This window comes from Macrobrachium nipponense, chromosome 27 (genome assembly GCF_015104395.2).
Source record: "Macrobrachium nipponense isolate FS-2020 chromosome 27, ASM1510439v2, whole genome shotgun sequence".
Taxonomy (NCBI): Eukaryota; Metazoa; Arthropoda; class Malacostraca; order Decapoda; family Palaemonidae; genus Macrobrachium; species Macrobrachium nipponense.
In genome coordinates, this window is record NC_087216.1 from 31,563,313 (window position 1) to 31,588,661 (window position 25,349).

General features: G+C 43.5%; 1 protein-coding gene across 3 annotated transcripts in view; it reads right to left on the reverse strand.

Moving 5' to 3' along the window:
- Positions 1-25,349, reverse strand: part of LOC135200995 (ankyrin repeat and IBR domain-containing protein 1-like) — a 228,209-nt gene that overhangs the window by 105,167 nt on the left and 97,693 nt on the right. For all 3 annotated transcript variants that reach the window (XM_064229796.1, XM_064229798.1, XM_064229797.1), the window contains exons 10-12: positions 25,024-25,243; positions 24,512-24,646; positions 422-593 (exon numbers count right to left, since the gene is read on the reverse strand). In XM_064229796.1, coding sequence (XP_064085866.1) covers positions 422-593; positions 24,512-24,646; positions 25,024-25,243 — 527 coding nt within the window. The remainder of the gene's footprint in view (positions 1-421; positions 594-24,511; positions 24,647-25,023; positions 25,244-25,349) is intronic.

Genomic DNA, 25,349 nt, shown 5'->3' on the forward strand with positions numbered 1-25,349 from the left:
AAAATGAAAAAATAGGAAGATTTTAAAGATAAATACATCTACCTATGCACATAACAGGTTAACCTATACATAGTACAATAAAAAGTTAACTCAGGAAGTTATGAGCCTTCTCTAAAGGAGCACTCACCTGCACTTCTTCTACATTGCTTAATAACATGTCTTTAAATTCTTTTCTTTACTGGTAGTTGAAAGTTCGCCTAAAACAACAGTCTGAATCAATTTATGTATGTACAACTTAATGCATTGTTATACAACTCAAAACAATTGACTCAAGTCAAATGTCAAAGCTGAAAATGCACAAATAACCAAAGGAACTGGGAAGATGCTAAAGCTTAACAAATAAACATACTCAAATCCATACCTTTGACACATGCACAGCAACTAAAAGGAAAATATACCAAAAATGACAAATTACAACTACCTTGGCCTTGTTGCTCTTGTGAAGGCAATGAAGTTGCAAGCACTTCCATCTTGTCTCTAGCACTTCTCAACAGTGGTTCTTCCATTTGCAAAGAATTCTGATGATTTTTAAAACGTGTGTAGTAGTGTATGAAACGATTCAACTCTTGCATTTGGTGGTTTCTTACTGTTGCCTGTTTTGGAGTTAAAAAAAAGTAAGTCTTACTATAAAGTACTTTCAAGATTTCATCATTAAATCAGTCAGACTTTAGGATCAAAGCATTAGCTCACTGCCTTGACAGATAGTAACTTTGCTCCAAAAATGATAAAGTATAACAATTAGCCTAGCTTCTCTCCAGATGGTAACTAGGAAAAGCAGTATATGTTTCCTCTGATGAGCTAGAAATTGTGACCATATTCATTTCATCTGAATTAATATTTCTTACATATAAAACCCATTGCAATGTAACACAAGATCTAATACTGGGGGTATCCGTACTACGACACGAGAGGTGAAATTCAGTGCCTGTCGTAGGACAAACAACAGCGAAAGCATTTGTCAGTATGGCAGAAGTCCTCTCAATATCTGTAGTGTATAAAATTTATCCCCCTAACTATGGTAAAAGCCCTGTAAATATCAATAGAAATTTCATTAGCTAATATTTAAATGCAATCTGAATCTACCTGCCTTCTAAATTCAATATTCAAATTGCCCACCTGCTGTTTACGCTAGCAATTTTTTTCTAAATATTTGTAAATGCTGTTATACTATATACACAATCTAACAATTTTAGTATTATTAACATGATAGTTTACCGTTTGTTCATTTTTTTTACATAAATTCTCAAGTACATAGTATAAATCGTGGATAAAAACTTCAAAAGAATAGCAACTGTTGTCTTGATTTCTTAAAGCTATCAAAGATACGTCCTGTGAAGTGATCCCTTATGATGACACGCTCAGTATGCTAATCATCAGAGGAGACGTCCTATGATAATAGGACACGCCCTCCCACCTTTAGACTAAGGAACCACTATGGTGACGTTACTGAGTAACATAGCACGGTGGTAAGGAAGGATCTTAACTCATGCAGAGACAAGAACAACTAGGATATTGGGATACAGTACTGGTCTGGTTACTTGGATACATATAATGGTAGGTTAAACTAGGAATTGTACCCAACCTAACCCAATCCCAAACTCTTGAAGAAAAGGAAAATCTTGCAGAATTCATGTAGCAGAAGAGCAGGTCTGATAAAGATACACACAAACCAGCCAGGCTACCCAACCACTTAGGCTATGCTAAGCTGGTGGGGACATGTTTGAACTAGCTAGCCTAGGCTAGGCTAAGAACTTGACCACTTAGGCTAGGCTAAGATGGAAAAGTTAGGTTCATACTAAATAGGCTAGGCTAGTCTAGACTAAGAACCCAACCACTTGCTAGGCTAAGAACTCAACCAATTGCTCAGCTAAGAACTAGACTTAGGCTAGGCTAAGATGGAATAGAAGATCTCAACTATTTACTCTAGGCTAAAATGGTAAATGTAGATTCAAACTAGCTAGGCTGAGAGCTCAACCACTTGCTGGGCTATGTTAGAAAAGGGAAGTAGTTCCACATCCTTCCCTTGTCTTGAAGTCTTCTTGGACTAGATTCAAGTACCTAACCAGTTGAGAAGGTCCGAATCGTAGATATGGAGTTATAAAATAATTCTACAAATTCACACCAAGAAAATGCCTAGTGTGATCAGAATTGGACCCTGTTTCAAAAACTGGCATAGGGCAGAATGGTTCCACCGAACTTCACTGTAAAGGAAACATGTTATTGACTAACTGCAACTAGTAGAAGTGAAGTAGAAGTGTTGGGTCAATATTCTCATAGGAACAATCCAAATTGTAAATAAGCGATGAAACGAGAATTCTTCCTACCTGGGAAGGGTTGAAGTCTTGGGTCAACCCCAAGACTGTCAATTCCCACAAAGAAGGCCATATGGGATAGATTGAATGAATCCATTGACTTCTTGTGAAGGACACAACAGTTGAAGATCAATCGTAAGTCGATGCCATAGAACGTCCATGGACACTACCAATGGAATGCCCGACAGTCGTTTGCTATGGCCAAACGCCATTGCACTGATAGGTTGAAGGTCTCTTTTATTGGAATCTGTGATTTTGGCATAAAGCCAAGCACTTGAAGGTCTGTTTTGATCCTGAACATATTTGATATGGCATACCCATTGGACACCACCATGGCAATGTTTGTCAGACGTTATGTACATGTCCAAAAGGCATTGCACAGGCACTATTATGACCTATGGCCATCTAGTTACATATGTGCATCAGTCATTGGCCATGAAGAGTCACGTACATGGACATGCAACGACGGATGTGATGTGACGCACGTACACAGATGTGTGATGATGTGTCACCATCTGGGAGAAAGAGACACGGAAGTACAACGTAGGAAAATGAGCCAAGAGCACATTGGTTTCTTGGAAACTGGAGAAAGATCTCTCCGTTTCTCAATCAAGATTACCCGAAGTAGCACGTCCTCCATGAGCATCACAACCGTTACTTGAAGCAGCCACAAACATGGACAACATCACAGCCGTCACCCGAAAACACGTCCCGGGACATGCACAACAAGTGGGGAAATCTTGCATCTAGCAAGCAAATGAGACGTCAGCCGAGAAAAACCTCTTAAAGACAAACAAGAGACTTCAGAGAGGTAAAAGTGCAATAATCATATCCACAGGAACACGCCCAAGTACGTGAAGAGTAGACATGTCCATGAGAGAAACACAACGACACACATCTCTCAGGGAAACACGTTCATGGACGAGTATCATATCTGTGTAAGTCTAGAACTAAGGTGACTAAGGAGAGAGAGAGAGAGAGAGAGAGAGAGAGAGAGAGAGAGAGAGAGAGAGAGAGAGAGAGAGAGAGAGAGAGAGAGAGAGTTGAGGCAACAACACCTATGCTGGAAACACATCCCCGAAGGACCAGAATCTCTCACATGAAGGAAACTACATCAACTCTGGCTGGGACGTTGTAGAATCTTCATGGTTACTTCAAGCTGGAGATACAAAAAATCAGAATTCTTAGAAAACAGGGTGTAGGATGCATCCCTAAGTCTTGGATTTTGACGAAACCAAAGAACTCAGACAAGCTATCAAGTCACAAATAGGACAAAGGTTGATGCTCCCTCTACCCAAGTGTCCGAAGAAACAAAGTAGAAGACACTAGTTCGGGAAAATCCTGGAACTAATATCAGAGAAGCCAGTTACCTCTCCAATTAGATGAATCTGAGGACATTGTGCACCAGGAATTCTGAGTTACAGGATCTTGAAGAGAAGCTCATGACATGAAACAAACCGCAGCTTGTTGCCGATGGAGATAACTGAAGAAGAAGGCAAAGATGACGATAGGGTTTTCCTTTGACTCCTATAGCAACCAGAGGGCCTCACCAGTACACTTACAAGTAAAAAATTTCAATGCCTAAGATAGTGGGAGACGTGGAATAAGTCGTGAAACGCAGAGTCGATTTAAACTATGTCGTCATAAGAACTAGCCATGTCACAAGACATCTGTGACGTAACACAGCCGACTACTCTTACGGTGAAAGAGAAAATATTGTAAGACCAGATTAAACATATTCAAACAAAACTGCAGACAAGTTTATTCCATATGACAAATAGGAGACCCAAGGAGAACATCATTGTATGACAAAACATCTGAGGGAGACAAGACACCACAGAAGCAGATGAAGCCACACCAGAGAAGTCATTTGTAAGATTGGTAAACTTCACAAGCCAACACGTAGGAGCGGCTCCGAGGCTTGAGAGGATTAATTGATTGTGTATTAAATCTGGCGTCACAACATCTGGGTAATTGACACTGAAATAAATTGAATAGAAAAAATTAAAATTGTTAATAAATTTCATATAAAAATATCTATAAATATATGTATATAAATATCTTCTTCATATGTAAAAGTACTTACATAGACAATCTACGTATAATTTAAATTTGGTTGAGGAGGCCTGCCTCCCCTATAAATTTATATAACTGCTCTATATTACTAGCTAGGATAAAATTACCTACACTGTCCCAACCCCAAGACAGGAACCTATGCCTCAAATTCCCGAATCTGGGACATTCAATCAACAAATGTTTCACAGTCAAGGGCACAGTACAGTTCTTGCAAAAACGGATAGGAATTTTCATGAAACATCAAGAACCCATGGGTGAGTCTTGTACGTATGTCCAATCCTCAATCTGCACAACATCGTTTCTTGTCTCCTTGGCATATACGGATATGACCAAGGAGACACTGATGAGGTGATATTGCGCATTTTTGATTAGTTAAAATATCCTCCCACTGGGACCACCAACATTCTTTAATTCTCTGACCCACCAGAGGATATAAACCCCGATATGGTAGTAGGCATCTTGTGGGTTCTGGGGAGTTGACTGCTGACTTTGCCAATCGGTCAGCTTTCTCATTCCCATCCACCCCAACATGGGAAGGCACCCAACAGAACTTTATTTCTTTCCCTCTTCTTTTCAGTAAAAGCAGCCATTCAAATATGTCTAAAATCAGAGGGTTTAAAAGGTTAAAAGATTCCAGCGACTGAAGAACACTTCTCGAGTCACAATATATAATAAAATAATTTTCATTCCTAATAAAAATTTCCTTTAGCCTTGAAAATGATATTGTAATGATACAATTAAGTTTGTTCATACTTACCTGGCAGATATATATATAGCTGATAATTTCCGACACCGACAGAATTTAAAACTTACGACACACGTAGTGGGAGTCAGGTGGTTAGTACCCATTCCCGCCGCTGGGAGGCGGGTATCAGGAACCATTCCCATTTTCTATCAAAGCAATAATTTTTATTTCCACTGTCTCCTGAGGGGAGGTGGGCGGGTAATAAATTATTATATATCTGCCAGGTAAGTAATGAACAAACTTAATTGTATCATTACAATATCATTTTGTTCATGCAACTTACCTGTCAGATATATATATAGCTGAATCCCACCTTTGGTGGTGGGAGAGACAGAATAGAGGATTTAGGAAACACATATGTGCAGATAATTGATATCTTGGTTCCTTACCTGTTAGCATAGCTGGCTTCGTGATTACTGCCACGTAAGTCTGCTTGTGCTACTAGAGTTGCCAGCAAGGTAGAGACCTATGAAGCTGGTGCACTCCAGATGATCTGTCAACAGGGGCGAGACACGACGTGACTAGACCATGGACCATACTACTGAGGGCAACGAGACAAAAATACCACCACCTGGCTTAGTTTACCAAAGGTATCCCACTTAACTAAGCTAATGGAAGGGAGACCCGCCCCAGGCGGTCACCCCACAACCAAAAACACAAATTAAAAACCCCCCTAATCCCTAAAGGATAGGATGAGTGTTACCTCCTGCCCCAAAACAGTGTCTGCAGCAATGTATGGTCCGAGGGAGAAGCAATTTTCGTATGTCACTTTCACCTCCCGCAGGTAGTGTGAAGCGAACACCGAATTGCTTCTCCAAAATGTGGCATTCAAAATATCTTTGAGTGCCATATTTTTGTGAATTGGCTACCGAAGTAGCAATAGCTCTCACCTCGTGAGCTTTTACTTTCAGAAGCTTTAAATCACTATCACTACACTTATTATGCGCTTCTTGAATCGTATTCCTGATGAAGAACGCCAGTGCGTTTTTCGACATAGGAAGATCAGGTTTCCTCACTGAACACCACAAATTGTCCGATGAACCTCTGCAAGCTTTAGTTCTCTGCAGATAGAACTTTAGAGCCCTGACAGGACACAGGAATCTCTCACGTTCGTTTCCAACTATATCTGACAACCCTTTGATTTCAAAAGGTCCTCGGCCACGGGTTGGAAGGATTCTCGTTCTTGCTAAGAACATGGGACTTAAAGAACACCACCCGCACCTACTTTCTGAAAAGCCAATCTGCTTGCTAATGGCCTGAATTTCGCTAACCCTCTTCGCCGTCGCCAGATCGGTTAGGAAGATCGTTTTCTTCGTCAGATTCCTGATAGAAACTGAATGAAGCGGTTCGAAGTGACTCGACATCAAATATTTGAGCACCACATCCAAGTTCCACGAGGGTACCTTAGGCTGGACTACCTTCCTAGTCTCGAACGATCTAATGAGATCATGAATGTCTTTATTATTAGACAAATCGAGTCCTCTGTGTCTAAAAGTACTAGCGAAAGCACGCTCCTGTAGCCTTTAATAGTTGGAACAGCCAACTTCACTTCCTCTCTCAGATGAAGAAGGAAGTCAGCTATCTGGCTCACAGAGGTTGTGGTGGAGGAAATGCCCTTCTTCCTGCACCAGGATCTGAAGACAGCCCACTTCGATTGGTACATAGCGATCGAGGAGGGCCTCCTTGCGGTGGCAATCGCCTTCGCCACAGGTCTTGAAAAACCCCTCGCTCTTTGGCCAACTTCTTGATAGTCTTTGAACGACCAGTCCATACTCAGAAGCGGGGAGGTTTTTTTGTGGTACCTCTCGAAGTGGGGCTGTCTGAGTAGATCTTTCCTTAAGGGCAGAGTCCTCGGAAAGTCTACCAGGAAGGACATCACCTCTGTGAACCAGTCGGCTGCGGCCAGAAGGGGGCGATGAGTGTCATCCTCGCTCCTTCCGATGCCGCAAACTTCCTCATCACTTCCCCGAGGATCTTGAGCGGGGGAAAAAGCGTATATGTCTAGACCCGACCAACTCCACCAAAGTAGGGCGTCTACTGCGACTGCTCCCGGGTCCAGAACTGGAGAGCAATAGAGTTGAAGTCTTCTCGTCCTGGACGTTGCGAAGACATCCACCTGTGGACAGCCCCACAGGTTCCACAGCGACTGGCAAACCTCTTGGTGAAGGGTCCACTCTGTCGGCAACAGCTGTCCTCGACGACTGAGAAGGTCCGCTCGAACATTCTGTACTCCTGACACGAACCTTGTCAGGATCGTGACTTCTTGCGCTTTCGCCCATAAAAGGAGATCCTTTGCGATGGCAAACAGAGAAGGCGAATGAGTTCCCCCTTGATTTCTTAGGTATGCCAGCGCTGTGGTGTTGTCCGAATTGATCTGAACGACTTTGCCGGATACTTCTTCCTGGAAAAAAACCTGAGAGCCAGATAAATGGCTGACAGCTCTTTCAGATTGATGTGCCAGGACACCTGTTCCCCTCTCCAGGTGCCCGAAACTTCTTTCCCTCCTAGTGTTGCTCCCCAACCCGTGGACGACGCGTCACGGAAAACAACACTAGGTCGGGGTTCCGAAGTTTGAGGGAGAGCCCTTCCGCGAGCTTCCGAGGATCTGACCACCAACTTAGGTAATCCTTCACCTCTCTCGTTAAACACAAGATCGCCTCCAGATCTTGCTTGTTCTTCCAACTGTTGGCTAGGAAGAATTGAAGAGGTCTGAGGTGCAGCCTTCCCAGAGAAACAAACTTCTCCAGTGCAGGAAATGCGTCCCCAGCAAACTCATCCATTCCCTCACCGAGCATGTTTCCTTCCCCAGAAAGGTCGCCACTTTCTCCAAGCATTGAAGTTGTCGCCCCTGGGACGGAAAAGCCCGAAAAGCCACTGAGTCCATCTGAATCCCCAGATAGACTAAAGATTGAGACGGAGTCAAATGCGACTTTTCGAGGTTTACCAGAAGCCCCAGGGACTTTGCTAACGTCATGGTCGTGTGCAGGTCCTCCAGACACCGTTCCCGCGATGAAGCTCGAATAAGCCAGTCGTCTAGGTAGAGAGAGATCCGTATATTCTCCAAATGAAGCAGCCTTGCCACGTTCTTCATTAGAATGGTGAAAACCATCGGCGCTGTGGTCAGACCGAAGCAAAGTGCCCTGAATTGGAATACCTTCCCCTTCAGGACAAATCGCAGGTATTTTCCTTGATTGTGGGGATGGATGGGGACGTGAAAATACGCGTCTTGGAGGTCTAGTGAGACCATCCAATCCCCCCGGTCTCAAAGCTGACAGCACCGATTGAGTCGTCTCCATCTTGAATTTCTTCTTTATCACGAAGAGATTTAGGCTGCTGACATCGAGGACGGGTCGCCACCCCCCGAATGTTTCGGCACCAGGAACAGGCGGTTGTAAAACCCTGGCGATTCCAGGTCGAAGACCTGTTCCACCGCTTGCTTCTCGATCATTTGTTCCAGCAGATCGAAAAGCACTTTCTGCTTCTCTCCTCGATAAGAGGGAGACAAATCCTTTGGTGTTGTAGGATAGCGGGGGTGACTTCAAGAACGGGAATCCTGTACCCTTTCCTCACGACATCCAGCGACCAAGGGTCGGCATCTCTCTCTTCCCAGGCTTTCGCGAATCGAAGAAGCCTGGCTCCTACCGGCGTCTGAAGGACTTCCGAATCACTTCCTACTCTTTGACGGAGCAGGGGTTTTTCCTCTGGAAGAGCCTCTTCCTCGGGAGGCTGCTTTCGAGGAAGGTCCAGCACGAAAGGGCTTCGATTTCTTGGCAAACGAAGCTCCAGAAGATGAAGCAGCTGCTGGCCTTCTAGAAGACTGAGCCAGAAGATCTTGCGTTGCCTTTTCCTGAAGGCTTGAAGCTATGTCCTTAACCATAGCCTGGGGGAAGAGATGGTCTGAGAAAGGAGCGAAAAGCAAGTCCGCCTTTTGCATTGGAGAGACGGATTTGGCCGTGAAGTTACAAAGAGCGCTCTCTTCTTGAGAATCCCCGAGCTAAAGTGCGTAGCCAACTCCTCAGAACCATCCCTGACGGCCTTGTCCATACAAGAAAAGTACGTCTGGACCAGCTCCCCCAGACTAATAGTATCAGAAACATCCTTGACCTGGCATCTAAAACTCCAAGACACCAGTCGAGAAGTTGAAGACCTCTAGAGTCCTGAAGAGGCCTTTTAGGTGAAAGTCGAACTCGTTATGGGTCCAAGTGACTTTTGATGAAGACAGAAGGCTCTTCTGGAGGCGTCTACGATGCTCCCGAAGTCACCTTGAGCAGAGGCTGGTAGTTTAACGCCTATGTCCTCTCCTGTCTCATACCACATGCCTCCTTTACCGCAGAGTCTTGAAGGCGGTAAAAGCTAAAGAGGACTTTCCTGACGCTTTCCTCTTCTCCATCCACTCATGGACTTTCCGGAACGCTTGCTTCGTGGGAAAGCGACTTCTTCATTTTAATGACCCGATGCCTTCGTTGCCTTAAAAGAAGAAAATTGAGAAGGAGGAGTACGAGGGGCTTCCGGTTGAAAAGTTTCTCCGAACTCCGACTGTAGAAGACGCATCAAAACTTTATAGTCCGATGAGACAGTAGCTGGTTGCTGTTCTTCCTCTGCATTCTACTAAATCATCGCTAACTCCTTCCTCAGAAACTGGAGAAGTAGGAGGAAACTCTGCAAGAAAAACTGACGAAACAGGAAGGGTTCCACTTCATTCCACCTGAACTTGCATTCGTGAGGAACTGGTGTCTACCAGCGCGCGCTTGGCGTCCGAATCCACACGTTTGGCGCCGACAGGTGCGCGCTCGACCATCTACTAAACACGCTTGGCGTCACTGGCGCGCACCGAGCGCCTCCACTAGTGCACGCTTGGCTTCCACTGGTGCGCGCCGAGCGTCAGTCAGCGAGCGGCTGCCGCCCACGCCCTGGTGCAACGTTTATCAACAACAGGTGCGCGCTTGGCGGCACCTGAAGCGCGCTCCACTTGCACAGAAGCGCGTTCAGCGTCCACCACTCGCTTGCGAACATACGAAGACTTGCGAGCGGGAGATATTTCATCCTGAGAGCGAGAAGCGAACTTCTCACCTCCTCTAGAGAGCTGCTGGGGAGCAGAACGAACTCTAGAGGGAGACTCGAACGAAGAGAGAGGCGAGCGAGGAGAAAGAGCGGGTCTTGACTTCTTCACAGGAAGCTTCTCATCCTTCCTGCGACGCGGAAGAGACTCTCTAGCAGCAAGAGCGTCCTGAAGTTGCTGCTGCAGTGACTGAATCATCCTCTTGTTTGCGAATCTTCCTGCTCCGGGGAGGGACTGATCCTGTGAGCAGGAGAGCGGCGAGGGGACGCCTCCCTCCTCCTCCCAGGTACGGCCTCTTCCCGAGCTCTGGAGCGACTGTATCGCTCGCACGAGCTAACTGAATCCAAGTCCGAAGACTCTCTACGCCTTTTCTGCGGCGGAAAAGCAGCGAACGCACTGTCAGGCGAAGATCGCAAAAGCGGAGAACTAGGACGTGAAGCGTCAACATTACGCGCCGTCCTTTTCAGCGGAACGTGAAGCACCTTGAGAACTGTCCACCCCTTTACGTGGGGATGAAGCCTCCGATGACGAAAAACACTCCTTGAGGAGACGTGCACGCGCACGCTCCCTGGCAGTCTGGGGATTTTCATCAGTAACTGCCGAAGGCACGTCAGATCGGTGGGGGTTCCTTGTAACCCTCCTTCGGCTTTCGACATGCTCCCTCCCCAGGTCCTGGGAGTCAAGCAGAGGTCCAGGCCTAGAGGCGAAACGAGGCCGATCTGACGCACCCTCCACTACACAAGGGTATCACTGCACTTTTGCACGTCACTTTTGCTCTCAAGAGCCAACACTTTCGATTCTAGATTACGAATCGACTCCAATATTAAGGATAAAGTATTACTCTCTACAGACACTGCTTCAGGGCCCGGAGGCAAAACTACAGGGTTAGGAGCATTAACAGAAGGAGGGTTAACAGGAGAAACATTAATTTCTTGCACGCCTGAAACACTCCTGGAGGAAGACCTCCTTAACCTATCCTTTTCAAGTTTCCTAAGATAGGTATCATACGCCTTCCACTCAGAATCTGTTAGTCTTTCGCACTCCTTGCAACGGCTTTCATACACACATTCATGCTCCCTGCAACTCTTACATACCGTATGTGGGTCTACTGAAGCTTTCAGTAGCCTACCTCTACAATCAGTTCTAGAGCAGAACCTAGCGCTAGCTGTACTAGACCCTGACATATTATCCAAGAAAAGTCCAAACCAAAATCAAATCAATCCACTAATAACGTGTGCCTAGCCACCGATCCAATCAATTAATCCAAAAAAGAACCAAAAGGGATACTCAAGTAGCAAAAAGTTTCCAAATCCAGACGGAGGTGCTGTAAACAGATGTTCACAACACCGGCGACAGAAAAATTATGAATAGAAAATGGGAATGGTTCCTGATACCCGCCTCCCAGCGGCGGGAAGGGGACTAACCACCTGACTCCCACCTACGTGTGCCGTAAGTTTTAAATTCTGTCGGTGTCGGAAATTATCAGCTATATATATATCTGACAGGTAAGTTGCATGAACAAAACTGCATATAATTCTGCCATAAAAATTGATGCAACAGGTGATAACCTGCCACTTCTCTCTAAATCAGGGAAGGCTACTCCAAAGCCGACGCCAGCATCTGATTTTGAGCTGTCCGTGAAAACTGCAGTGGAGTTATCATGTTGCATGGAGTGTTCTAAAAATATTGACTGCATGGCCTCACTGGACAATTCTGTCTTGGTAAAATTGAAATATCTGCAGAATTTTACCTCTGGAAAGTTCCAGGGGGACTAACTGAGTATTTTGCTGGTAAAATCTCAATCCTTGGCATATTTAACTCACGAACAATGGTATTGACTTAAAAGAGAATGGATGAGGTTGCTTGGGGTGACTTTCATAACTTTGCTAATGCCTTTCCTTTCTCATAAAAATGCTGGTTAAAGACTTATAGGTAGCCTCTGGAATCTATACCAGCTCCGAACCAGCAGACGCTTGTAATGAAGATCCAGTGGCACCTCATCAGCATCTACTAGCATGCTCTCGGTGGGAGATGATTTAAATGCTCCTGTACACAACCGTATTCCTCCATGATGAATTGAGTTGAGCATTTTAAGGCTATTTGGCTTCACGTAATGTACACCTCACACCCATAACTTAATTTTGAAAAGACCAAGGCTTTAAATAATCTCAACATCTGAGTTTGGTCTGCACTGCCATTGTCTGCTGCCGCTTCTTCGAGTCGGAGAGAAGCCGTGGCGTCAGCCCCGTTATGACGTCACGGGATCCATCTTTGTGTATGCCTCCGCTAGTGGCGTCTGATTCCCCCTCGCACCGAAGGAAAGCTGTGACGTCATCACCAATTGTGACGTCTCTCCCAGTCGTCTCCTCTGATCTGCCTCTCTCAACCGTGACGTCATCCCTGCCACCCAGTTCGCTACATCTCCCTTCCTCATCATCGGAGCCTTCTCTGGCACATCAGTCTGAAGTTATAAGCCAGGCAGTGCTTCAGAGGTTGGACTCTGTTTTGGATGTCAAGTTGGCTGCCTTATCGGTTGGGAGGACTGGTAGGAAAAGTGTTGCTTCGTCCCTGCCTCCTGAGAAGAGTTCGCATAAGAAACCAGTGCTGTCTTCCTCTCCTTCTTCCCCCTCTACACCCCGTCGGTGTATCAAGCGTTGGAAGGCTAAGGGCTTTGCCCTTTCGTCGCCTACGAGGGAGGAACAACGCGGACGTGTTCCTGAGTGCTGGTGTTTCGGGCAGTGTTAGTGTCCTTCCCTTGTGCAATCTGCAGGGGATGCTTCGTCCTCTGCTTCAAATCATGGGTGTGTTACACACCGCCCCCCCCCCCGAAAAAGCAACCCCCCCCCGCCCCCCACCCCGTCCGTGCTGCAACCTCCCCTGTCCATGCACATCGCGAGCATTTTGCAACCTCCCCTGCCCATGCACATGATGTAAATGCTCCTTCTTCTCCAAGGCCTATTCCTTGCCATAAAGATCTCAAGGCACCTGTCAAGAGGTCGAAGGTAGTGAGCGCAGAGTTGGTGCAGCAGGAGTGTTTGCCTGCCTCTCTCACTGGTGCTTCCAAGAGTTCGACTCTAGGGGATTCTCCTTCGATCTCGAGTGTTCCGGATTCCCCCCCCCCATCTCATGTTCATATGTCCACCACGCCCTTGACCATTCATGGACATGTTAATGAGTCATCTGTTGGGGTAAGTGATGTTCCTAGTGTTATAGTGGGTTCGTCTCAGAAGCCGACGCATGGACCCAGCCCAGAGAGGTTAGTTGGGTTTCGGGCTGTTTGGCTGCTAACCCTTCCGTTAATTTTAGCGGGGAAGGTGCCTTAGAGGAGCCTGCACATCCTTCTCGTCATCGGTCTCCATTGCTGGAGTAGGAGGAGGGAGACACACAAGAGTTTTTGTCTTCCTTTTCGGAAGTTGTTTATCTTATTCGTACGTTTAACAATTTGGAAAGTAGGACTCAGGCTCGGTCGTCTTACACTTCTTGCTTGGAAGCCTTAGCAGGAGCTACTCAGGACCCCAAATCATCTCTTCAGCTTCCTTTGTCGGGGCACTTTCAATCGGTCTTGCAGAAGTATGGCTCTGTTTTGGACTAGGATGGTTTGCTTCGCTCTAGGGGCTCTACCAAGCTACTACCCCCGCCTCTCACGAGACATAGGAAGTACTACTATGCTACGAGCTCTGCTTTTTTGTTATCACTCCATCTTAACCCAGACGTCATTCGCTTAAAGTCAGGATTGACTTTGGAGCAGGTGAGGTCAGTGGCTCCGTCCTTGTCTCCGCAAGATGCCTCAGCATTGGAATCTACGGCGGCCTCCATGTTGCAGACGGTTTCTTGGCTGGACTTCTGGTCCGTGGTTATTGTCAAGATAGCTTTCAACAGGTCCCCAGAAGGGTTGGTGAGTGGATCCTCGCTTGCCAGTCTGTTGCAGTCCGGGGCAAGGCATTTTCATATTTGGCTCACCTCAGTACTGATTTATGGGCTAACCTCCTTCTGATTAGAAGGGATGCAGCTTTGTCTAGGATGGAGATCGCTCAACACTGAGTCCTTGCTGGCATTGAGGAAGTCCTAAGTCAAAAGATCAACACCCTTTCGCTCTCGTTCCTTCAAGCCAAGAAGGGGCCCAAGGGACAGAGGTAAAGGGGGCCGTTGGTAGGTTAGGCGCCTCTCCCTCTCCTGCGCCATGGGTGGGGGGATGCCTGGTGGCAGAGTTATGGGGCAGAGAAGTGGGTGGTAGATGTCCTTCGGGTGGGATACCTACAGCCGTTCGACTTCTCTCCTCCTCTGTCGGACAAGCCACAGCTCAGGAAGGCATAACCTCCAGATTCTCTGAAGTTCTTGGCTCTTCGGGAGGAAGTGCAGAAAATCCCGGACAAGGATGCGATAGAGGAAGTGGTGCATCCGTCCCCAGGGTCAGTCACATCTCCTTGGTGCCCAAGGCGTCGGGAGGATTCAGGCCTGTGATCGACTTATCCACCTTGAATCACTTCATCAGGAAGACACGGTTAAGATGGAGACCCCGCGCTCGGTGTTGGCAGCCGTGAGGGAATGCAACTTCGTGCTGTTGATAGACTTAAGGGATGCATACTTCCAAATCCTTGTTCGTCCCACGTCCAGGAAGTTCCTTCGCTTCTCTCTTGGGGACAAGGTCTTTGAGTTCAAAGTCTTGTGCTTCGGGCTAACGATGGCCCCTCAAGTGTTCACAAGGGTCTTCTCTCAGGGGATCCGTTTGCTGAGGTACCTCGATGATTGGTTAATCTTGGCAGTTTCCAGGGAAAAGCTGCTGCAGGACAGGGATCGTTTACTTTGGTTCTGTCGGGAACTGGGCATATTAGTTAACCATGAAAAGTCAAACCTCGTACCCAGTCAAAAGATTCTCTACCTGGGCATGGTCATCGATACGACAGTGTCAAAAGTTTTCCCGTTGGATCAGAGATTGGAGAAGTTGCGGGTGGTGGCGCGCAACTTCCTGTCAGAATCACATCAGACAGCTCATCAGTAGCAGGTTCTCCTGGGAGTGTTGTCTTCCCTGGAGAAGCTGGTCCCTTATGGCCATCTTCATCTTCGGTCTCTGCAATGGAGATTGGGAGAGTTCTGGTCTCAAGCAGGGGACTCTCCCGTTAATGGTTCCTCTGTCTCTGGTAGTGAGAGAAGACCTTCATTGGTGGTTGGATGACCAGAATCTGTTGAAGGGTCTCCCTCTGCGTTCTCTTCCACTGGACTTCCTTCTGTTCTCGGATGCCTCCCTTGCAGGTTGGGGGGCTCAATTAGGCAGCCTCATCACTTCAGGCGTTTGGACTTTGGAGGACAAGCACCAACATATCAACGTCTTGGAGTTGAAGGCAGCCTTCCTGGGTCTGAAGGAGTTTTGGGGGAAGGTAGGTCATTCTGTCATTCTCATGTCGGACAACACCACGGTGGTAGCCTATGTAAACAAACAGGGAGGCCTGGTTTCACGTCAACTTGACCGTCGAGCTTCACCAGTGGGCGGTCAGCAATTCAGCAGAGCTCTCAGCCAGGTACATCCCAGGCAAACTGAACGTGGTCACAGACAAACTCAGTTGCCGGGATCAGATCCTAGGCACAGAGTGGTCCCTTCATCAAGTGGTCGCTGACAAGCTTTTCCAGATTTGGGGGAGACCCATGCTGGACCTTTTTGCGACTCGCTTCAACAGGAAGCTGGAGATGTTCTGTTCAGTGGTTCCAGATCCTTTAGCATTGGCAGAGGACGCATTCCAACATCCCTGGGACAACCTGGAGGTATATGCCTTCCCTCTGTTTTGTTTGATCCGTCAAGTTCTGAACAGGCTAATGAGTTCATGGGGTCTCAGGATGACTTTGGTAACCACTCTGTGGCCTCTGGCAGAATGGTTCCCAGATCTACTGTCGTTGTTGTCAATGGTTCCGAGGGAGATTCCCCCTTGGCGACATCTCCTGTGTCAGCCCCATGCAGAAAGTTTCCACCAGTCAGTAGAATCCCTGTCTCTTCACGGTAGGAGGCTATCAAGTATCTCCTCTGAGGCTTTACTCAGAGAACAGCAGGGCATATGTCCAGCAGTCTTCTAAGACTGCTATTCGCTGAATAGAGGTTTTTAAAGTCAACCTCCGTGGTTTACCAAGGCAAATGAGCAATCTACTGTGATTGGTGTCGTAAACGGGGTTTTTCTCCACTCGCAACCTCTATTTAGCAAATAGCAGACATTTTAACCTTCCTCAGAGACGAGGAACGTTTGTCCGTTTCTGCCATTGGAGGCTACAGGGTGGCCCTGAGTTTGGTGTTACGCCTTAAGGGTATTGACATCTATTCCTGGGAACTTTCCCTGCTAGTTAAGGGGTTTGAGCAGTCGAGTTCATCTAGAGAGCTCAAGTCTCCGATGTGGGATGTTTCCTTGGTTCTTAAAGAGCTTCACTAAGAGTCCATATGAGCCCTTGCGTCGCTCATCTGACAGGAACCTGACTCTCAAGACAGTTTTCCTTCTGGCCTTGGCATCTTCAAGAGGATACAAGAGCTCCACGGTCTGAGCTATGAGGTGAAGCACACCAGGGGTTGGGGGTCGATGTCCTTCGAATTTGTCCCGGAATTCGTGGCCGACCCAAAATCCCTCTGTGCATGATGACAGGTTCACTTTGTTTTCCATTCCATCACTGAATGGCTTTGTGGGTGGTGATGCTCAAGAGCTTTTGTTGTGCCCTGAGTCACTGTTTCCCTTGCTTAGCCAGTGGACCCCTTGAAGACAACCTTGCAAAACCTTTATCAAAACAAGCTTTGCCATTATTCTACAGGCCATTGGACCAAAAATGTTAGAAATCTTTGACTGTTCTAACTACAGAACAATCCTGATAAGTTAAAGAAGTTAAATTCTTGCCCATCTACCATGTTGATCATCACCATCCAATCACCCTAACGGATGGAGGACAGGACTGACTGGTTTGTTTCCATGGAGAATTTTGTTTTATGACTGTAAAAATTCAGGGCGCTGACATCGAGGACTGGTCTCCAACCCCCAGAAGACTTGGGGACCACAACAGGGCAGTTGCAAAACCCTGGAGAGTTGACGTCCTTGACCATCTCCTCAGTTCTCTTCTGGAGAAGAGACAATACTTCTTCTCCAAGGGCTGAAAACCACTCTGAGCCTGCTAAGTACACTGTCAGTACAACGGACGTTGGCACTAAAGGAGGATTCTCCTTGAAAGGGATGGAGTAGCCCTCTTTTGGAACTAGAGACCCATTGCAATATGCCCCTGGCTTCCCGCAAAAGTGGAGAAACCTGGCTCCTACAGGCACACGGAAGACACAATTTTCATCTACGGGAGAAAAGTCTTGAGAAAGCCTTCTTGACTTGACAGGTTGTACATACATTGGAGCGAGGTCTGGACTGAAACCTTGTTTTACTGCTCAGAAGGGAATATTGCTGAAGCAGGAGACGGTCTTGAAACAAAAGGAGAGTGGATCATTGGGGTGCTTGGAGGACTGAACCAGCAGATCTTTAGTTGAAGATCTAATGCTATCTCTTGGACTGTGGATTGTGGGGATGGACGAGAGCAATCTAGAGGTGAAAAAGGGAGCGCAGACTTCTGAGTAGGAGTGTTGCCTTTGGAGGTGAAGGAACACCAAAGTTCTCTTTTTTCCAACACCCCTGTGGAGAACAACAAAGCCAATTCTAGAGAGCCATCTCTAATGGCTTCATCTGGGCAGGAAAGAACTCCCAGCCAGTCCGCAGGCAAGACCTCTACTAGATCGCTGCAGTCTTCAACTTTCTTCATTCACTAGAGCCCCCATCTAAAACTCTAAAAATTTTTTTAATAAAATGGTCCAATTCCAAGGGCAAAAACATAATTTTGGCTGAGGTGAAGGCTGACCATTGAGACGAGTCAATTAGGCATGAAAAGTCCCCTTGGGAGGAGGAAGCAACTCCCAGGGAAGGAGTTTCTCTGGTGGTGTAAGGCTCATATCTCTTGGTTGAAAGGCATGAAGGAAGGGTGCAGAAGGTTGCCTTGCCCTAATCTCTCTCTTGCCTGAGAGCCAGCAATCAACCTCTCTTAACCCTCAATGGACAGATCCCCTAATATGAGTAACAATAACAGGTTTTGAGTGGTGGACGGATTACCCCTCTTGTCTGAGAGCCAACAATCAAGCTCTCTTAACCCTCAAAAGACAGATACCCTAATATGAGTAACAATAAAAAGGTGACAGATTCCCTTACAGGGAGTCCCCGGTTATCAGCGGACTTGGTCATTGGCAATCCGGTTTTATGGGGCTTGTCTAGTGCCATAAAATCAGCGATTTATGGCGCCGTAATGGGATGAGTTCCAGTTATTGGCGCCATAAGGTGGCATAAAGGGTTCTTAGTGGCGGCGCCATAAGAGTGTCTTATGCACAATACCAGTTATCGGCACCATAAATGACTGAGTTTCAGTTAATGGCAGTTTTCGCTTATCGGCACATCCCCAGGAAGATCCCTGCCGAACCGGGGATTGCCTGTACTTCAATAGCCCATAAATTTACTAATGTCAACTTTTGAACTGGCTTAGCTTGTCAATTCTAGGTGTCTCATGAGTCAGTAGTGTAGTACTTGACTTCAAGGGCACACTATTCTTTCTCTCTCTCTCTCTCTCTCTCTCTCTGACTCTCTCTCTCTCTCTCTCTCTCTCTCTCTCTCTCTCTCTCTCTCTCTCTCTCTCTCTCTCTCTCTCTCTCACATGATTTTTTTTATATATTTGCTTATAAATATACCCAGGGGTTGTTGTTGGTTTTAGTTCTTATCTTTTATGATAGTATGTCAGTTATAATTGCAATTTTGCAAAGAATAGTGCCAAGAAATATTAGAAAAAATGTGTACTACAAGCCCCAAAAAGTTACTGCATCTTTGATCTTGTAAATTTACATAGGTAAATATTTTCTAACAAATATATTCAGAATTTGTTACTGATTTTAGTTCTTATCTATTATGATATTGTGTGACCTGTAATTATAATTTTACAAAATAAAATAAAATTATTAAAAAAAAATATGTATAGCTTGGTAAAATTTACAATTGTCTTGTAAAAGTGGCCCTGCAAGGGGTTGTAAATAGAATTTTTTTAACTTCTTGTGAAAGGTAAGGAGACTTTTTTAGAATTTTTCTTACACCATGTGCATTAGCTTGTCTTCTTCCCACTGATGCGTTTTTCTTGAATTGGCTGACCTGAAAGTTTGCTCAGTCTGTGGTGCTGCATATTGATTTTTTAACCCAACCCTTAAGGGTTAAATCTTTCTGGGATGATGAGGACAGAACCATCTTTGGAACTCTAGACAGGCTGGTTCTTCATGAAGAACACAGATACAGGAGAAGCTGGGCAGCAGGAGAGAAAAACAGGAAAGGCAGCCAAAATATATCTGAGGAGATTGTCTTAAGGCGAGGAAGCGGGTGTCTCATCCAAAACCTCTTCATCGGAATAAATCAGCAAATGAAGTGCATCTTCAGGGTCCTGTGATACAGCAGGAGTGCTTTGAAGACCGGCTATGATTACATCCAGGCAATGCTGAATGAGATTCAACAAAGAATCAGTTAATACTGTGTTTTGTAATTGAAGAGGTGATTCTGGGCACTCGGTGGGCGCCGGGATTTTGGGGAGGCACCGGGTGTTCAGTGGGCACTGATGGATGCCTGGTTCCCAGAGGAGGCGAGATGCCACGCACCTGTCATATGGAGCTGAGAATACTGGGAGAGGAAACGACCGCTTGGATACTCGCTTACTCGACGATGATGGGCGCTTCCGAGACTTGGATGGGTGCTCAGATGAAAATTGGTAATCTTCTGTTGGGCGCACAGGAGAAAGGCACTCTGAGCTTACCCAAAAGCTACAAGATGGACATGGACTAGTCTCCAGGGTGGAATGAGGAGAGCTAGACCAAAGCTCTTGCACTTTCGTACGGACGCCTTTTCGGTGGCTGTCCGGTCAACAGGCTCGGCCAAGGGGGTGCCTACCTGTGGGCAAACTCCGCCAACCTCCCTTGGGCTTCCAGTATGTCTTCTCCTTGGTGCATGGGAGCCTGACAGCAACCTTTGCATAAAATCATTGTCAGAACAAGCAGACACCTTCTCCACTAACAATGCACTCTCACTATCATTTGCATTTGCCGTCTGCTTAATCATATTGTCCATAAGGACTTTCACTGAAGCATCTAACTGCTCCATAGTACTCACCACAAGACAAACATCTGATCAATGCGCGATTCAAGGCCGGACATGGTACATATTAGGATCAGAAGCATGGGGGCTGGGTAAAGGCGTGAGGGTGATAGTCCTAAGATTGGTTATAAGAGAAAGAGCAACAGGAGTCTGAGGATTAACATATAAATCGGGTGAGTACACTCTAGGCTAACTACATTCCTAGCTTTTGTCCTTGCAGTAGCCTTCCTTTTCCTGTGATTGTAATTCAAACCTAATATAATGTAGGCTATGGTCATATGAAACCATTCTAATCAAATGTAGGCTAACTGGAATAATGCTAACGCTATCTAAGTTAAAGATCTCGTCACCAGATGGAAACAATGAGTAACCAGACAGCGACCAAAACCGAAAATCATAAATAAGCAGTTCAAACAGAACCTAGTTAAATGAAAATAGCATACACACTAACAATACAGGCAGTCCCTGGTTATCAGTGGATTCAGTTAATGGAGATCCGGTTTCATGGTGCTTGTCTAGCGCCTTAAAATTGGCGATTTATGGCACCATACCGCACTATGTTCCAGTTTGGCGCCACTAGGACGCTGCCAAGAATGGAACTCCCTCCCGGTAACAGGGGACTGCTTGTATAAATGAGTACATCAACAAATGGAGACAAGAGCAACCAGCTGGCAACCAAATCCAAAACAAAGCTGCACAGAACACAAGCGACATTCATTCCAATGGAAGAAGTGAAACGAACTTGTCAGCAGCATTGTACCTATCCGTACCTGTAAGTGGGTGGGACTTATCAACTACACTTTAACAATAGCACATTACCGAGAATTTAAAATTCTAAAAGCTGCTGTGTTTTGGGTAGAATATAGCTATGTAATTACTTGGTAAGTTAATTATATAAAAACTCCAAACTCAATGCAGTGTATTTAGCAGTAATGGTCATGCTCATTTTAAATTTAGCTTTAAACATCTAACCGGTCCAAAGCCTCATCTACCTAGTCAAAAGTCCAGGTCTACATACATTAATTATGGCTAGTTTATTTTTTTTGTTTTGTTTTTGTTACCTATGATGATGTTCTTAGTTCATTTAATCAATATATATATATATATATATATATATATATATATATATATATATATATATATATATTATATATATATATATATATATATATTTATATATAATATATATATATGTGTGTGTGTGTGTGTGTGTGTATTATATATATATATATATATATATATATATATATATATATATATATATATATATATATATATATAATATATATATATATATATATATATATATATATATATATATATATATATATATATATATATATATATATATATATACAATATAATATAATATAATTACTTTACTCATCTACATTCGTGTGCTTATGACTTTTTCCTGCAGCTAACATGGCATGTAATGCAATGAATATGAAATATGCAGTCAAAATTCAGTATAATTCTATAGTTAAGGGGGGAATTCCCATACCCATCCATGCCACAGTGAATGATAATTTTGTAGTTAGTATGATGTACTGCTTATTACAATAAACTTCAAAAATACCAGTAAATATAACTAGTGGCACTTTTCCCCTACTGATACTTAATGACATTTTAACCACCATGAAAATGTGGTCAAGGCAAAATGCAAGACATCAGCTTATAAAATTTCTCACACAATAACCCTAGACTTATCTGTATTAACCCTTTAACGCCGATTGGACGTATTATACGTCGATATAAATTGTCTGTTGGGTGCCGATTGGACGTATGGTACGTCGATATAAAAAAGTTTTTTTAAAATTTATGGAAAAATAGTTATAGGCCTACTAGGTGAAAACTTTTGAATCAAGCGCCTTGGGGGATGCTGGGAGCTCACGGATCAACGCGTTGTTTTGTTTACAATCGTTACACAGGTGTGCAAGCGCAAATTTCTTTCTATCACACTAAAAAGTATCAGCGACACATCTCAGAAATTATTTTGTCACTTTGACATAATTTTTGCACCATTTTATATTAGCTGTTACATGGAGTATTATATATGAAAATGTGTGCAATTTCATGTAGAATACAACAAAAAACAACTCATGGTTTTAGCTTTTATCAGTTTTTAAATATTTTCATATAAATAATGATAAGTGCCAAAATTTCAACCTTCGGTCAACTTTGACTCTACCGAAATGGTCGAAAAACGCAATAGTAAGCTAAAACTCTTATTATATTCTAGTAATATTCAATCATTTATCTTAATTTTGCAACAAATTGGAAGTCTCTAGCACAATATTTCGATTTATGGTGAATTTATGAAAAAAACTTTTTCCTTATGTCCGCGTGGTAACTCTTCCGAAAAAATCATTAATTTTTTTGTCCGATTGTTGTAATGTTTGCACCATTTTAAATTAGCAGTTACATAAAGTTTTATGTAAGAAAATGTGTGCAATTTCATGTAGAATACAACAAAAAACAACCCATGGTTGTAGCTTTTATCAGTTTTGAAATATTTTCATATAAACAACAATAAGTGCCAAAATTTCAACCTTCGGTCAACTTTGACTCGACCAAAATTGGAAGTTTTTAACACAATATTTCGATTTATTGTGAATTTATGAAATAAACTTTTTCCTTACGTCGGCGCTGTAACTCTTCCAAAAAAAATATAAATTTTTTCGTCCGATTGTTGTAATGTTTGCACCATTTTAAATTAGCCGTTACATAAGGTTTTATATATGAAAATGTGCGCAATTTCATGTAGAATACAACAACAAACAACCTATGGTCATAGCTTTATCAGTTTTGAAATATTTTTATGTAAATATCGATAAATAGAAAAAATGTCCTTTGGTCAACTTTAACTCGACCAAAATGGTCGAAAACTGCAATTATAAGCTACAACACTTACAGTCTAGTAATATTCAATCAATTACCTTCATTTTGCAACAAACGGGAAGTCTCTAGCACAATATTTCAATTTATGGTGAATTTTTGAAAACAGCTTTTTTTTACATCCGCACATTATGAATTCATGCATCATTTTGTGATAATATTTTCTCTGTGCTGCCTTGATCGTTTTACAATGGGTTATATACCAAAATAATCGCAATTTAGTGTACAATACAACGGAAAAATTTACTTGTTAGCTTTAACCGTTTTCCTCGCAGCGTGATTTCAATACAATTATATATATGAAATTTTGTTTTCGCGCTATCATATATCCCATTATTTATATAAGATAATGATATTTTTTTTCATTTCTGATGATTGCATACTAAACTTCACACAATGACAAAAAAAGGAGCCAAAAATGAACTCATAATCTTGAAAACTAAGCGTGTTGTGATTTTTTGAAAAAAAAAAATTTTCCGCTTCGGCGCTCACTCCCAGACCCTGCCGGCATACGGGAGACGATTTTTATTATACCCCTTCGGCGTTAAAGGGTTAAGGGATTGAGCTTTTTTATATCAAAAGTATCAAAATTTGTCAAATTCTTATGGTGGGGCAAAAGAGAAAATTAAAATAATCTTATTTGTCAATCAAGTAGTTATTGCTATGATTTCTTTCTAGCTGTTTGAAAGTCTAAATTTCTTCCTAGCTGTTTGAAACCCTAGATTTCTTTCTAGCTGTTTGAAAACCTACACAAGAGCCATGTACCATAAAATTCAAATTCATGTAAAACATTTAGGAGGAGTAGGCAATCAGTTTTTCAAGTTAAAAGAGAAAACCAGATTGGGATTTAAGATAAATCATGTGATCACATACACAGAGAATAAAAATAAACAGAGAAAGCTTACTTGAACAGCAACAGTGACATGTGCCACATCATTATTATACATAACTAAGCCAAACAAATGAGCTCTAGGATCTAATACTTAATACTAAAATTTACAAATAAAAGTCCCAATACATCTTCAAACTACTGTAAAAGCAATGTATTGAAAAACAAAATTTAAATCAAGCCTTTCAAAATTGGAATTATTACTCCTTTTTTATAGGAGGAAATAATACAGAAAATTTAACTCTAATGAGAATTCCATGGCACAAATTTCCCCTGATTGCATAGAATGAAACTGGCATAAGGTGAACTCCAAAGCATAACTGATCAGTTCCATACTACAAAATGAACAATGGAAATACTAACCTCTGACATAAGTACACCAAGTTTTTCATCGGCTTTACTTTGAGCATCAAATCTGTTGCATCGAAAGTATCCACCAGTTGCTGATGAGTGTTTTTTCCAACTCTCTAAACACACCCAACAAAAATCAAATTTGCACTGAAAAGAAAAATGAAGACAACTTTACTACAAGTTTCTGATTATTGAACATTAATTATCACAGTTAACACTTACAAACTTGATTTCAGAATATTTATAATATCAAAACAAACAAAACAATGTTTAGCAGAAACAAAAACACAGGTCAAGACATTTACAAGTAATAAATGCTAATTGAAAAATCACTGATAAGAGTTTGACAGACAAACAACTAAGATATAGCACTGATATGTTATTAAGACATGGAATTCTAATAAAAAAAAGTTTAGTGTAAAAATGTTTTTTCAAGAGCAGTCCCCTCATCTAAGGTCAGACACTATCACTGAAAATTCTTTGTTACACATTGGTCTGCACGTACTTATGATTACTACACATACCTTTGAACATTTCATGTGATTACATCCTTCATTCTTCTGAATAGGACTCTTGCAATTTGGACAAGCTTTTGAGTTGGTGACGAGCCATAAAAAATTAGCTGCGTCTTCAGTCTCACCCGAATTAATCCTCAACTCCTCAGGCTTCACCTCTGCTACTTTTCCCTGCCACTCAGCCCACTGCTCACATCCTGATGGAGAGTGTGCTTCGCCAAGACATTCCCTTTTAAAAAAAAAGAACATCAAAATTATATATAATCTACCATAGTGCTTTACACAACAGGTTAAAACTGAAAACCAAAAGTGTTTCATCACACACCAATTATTTT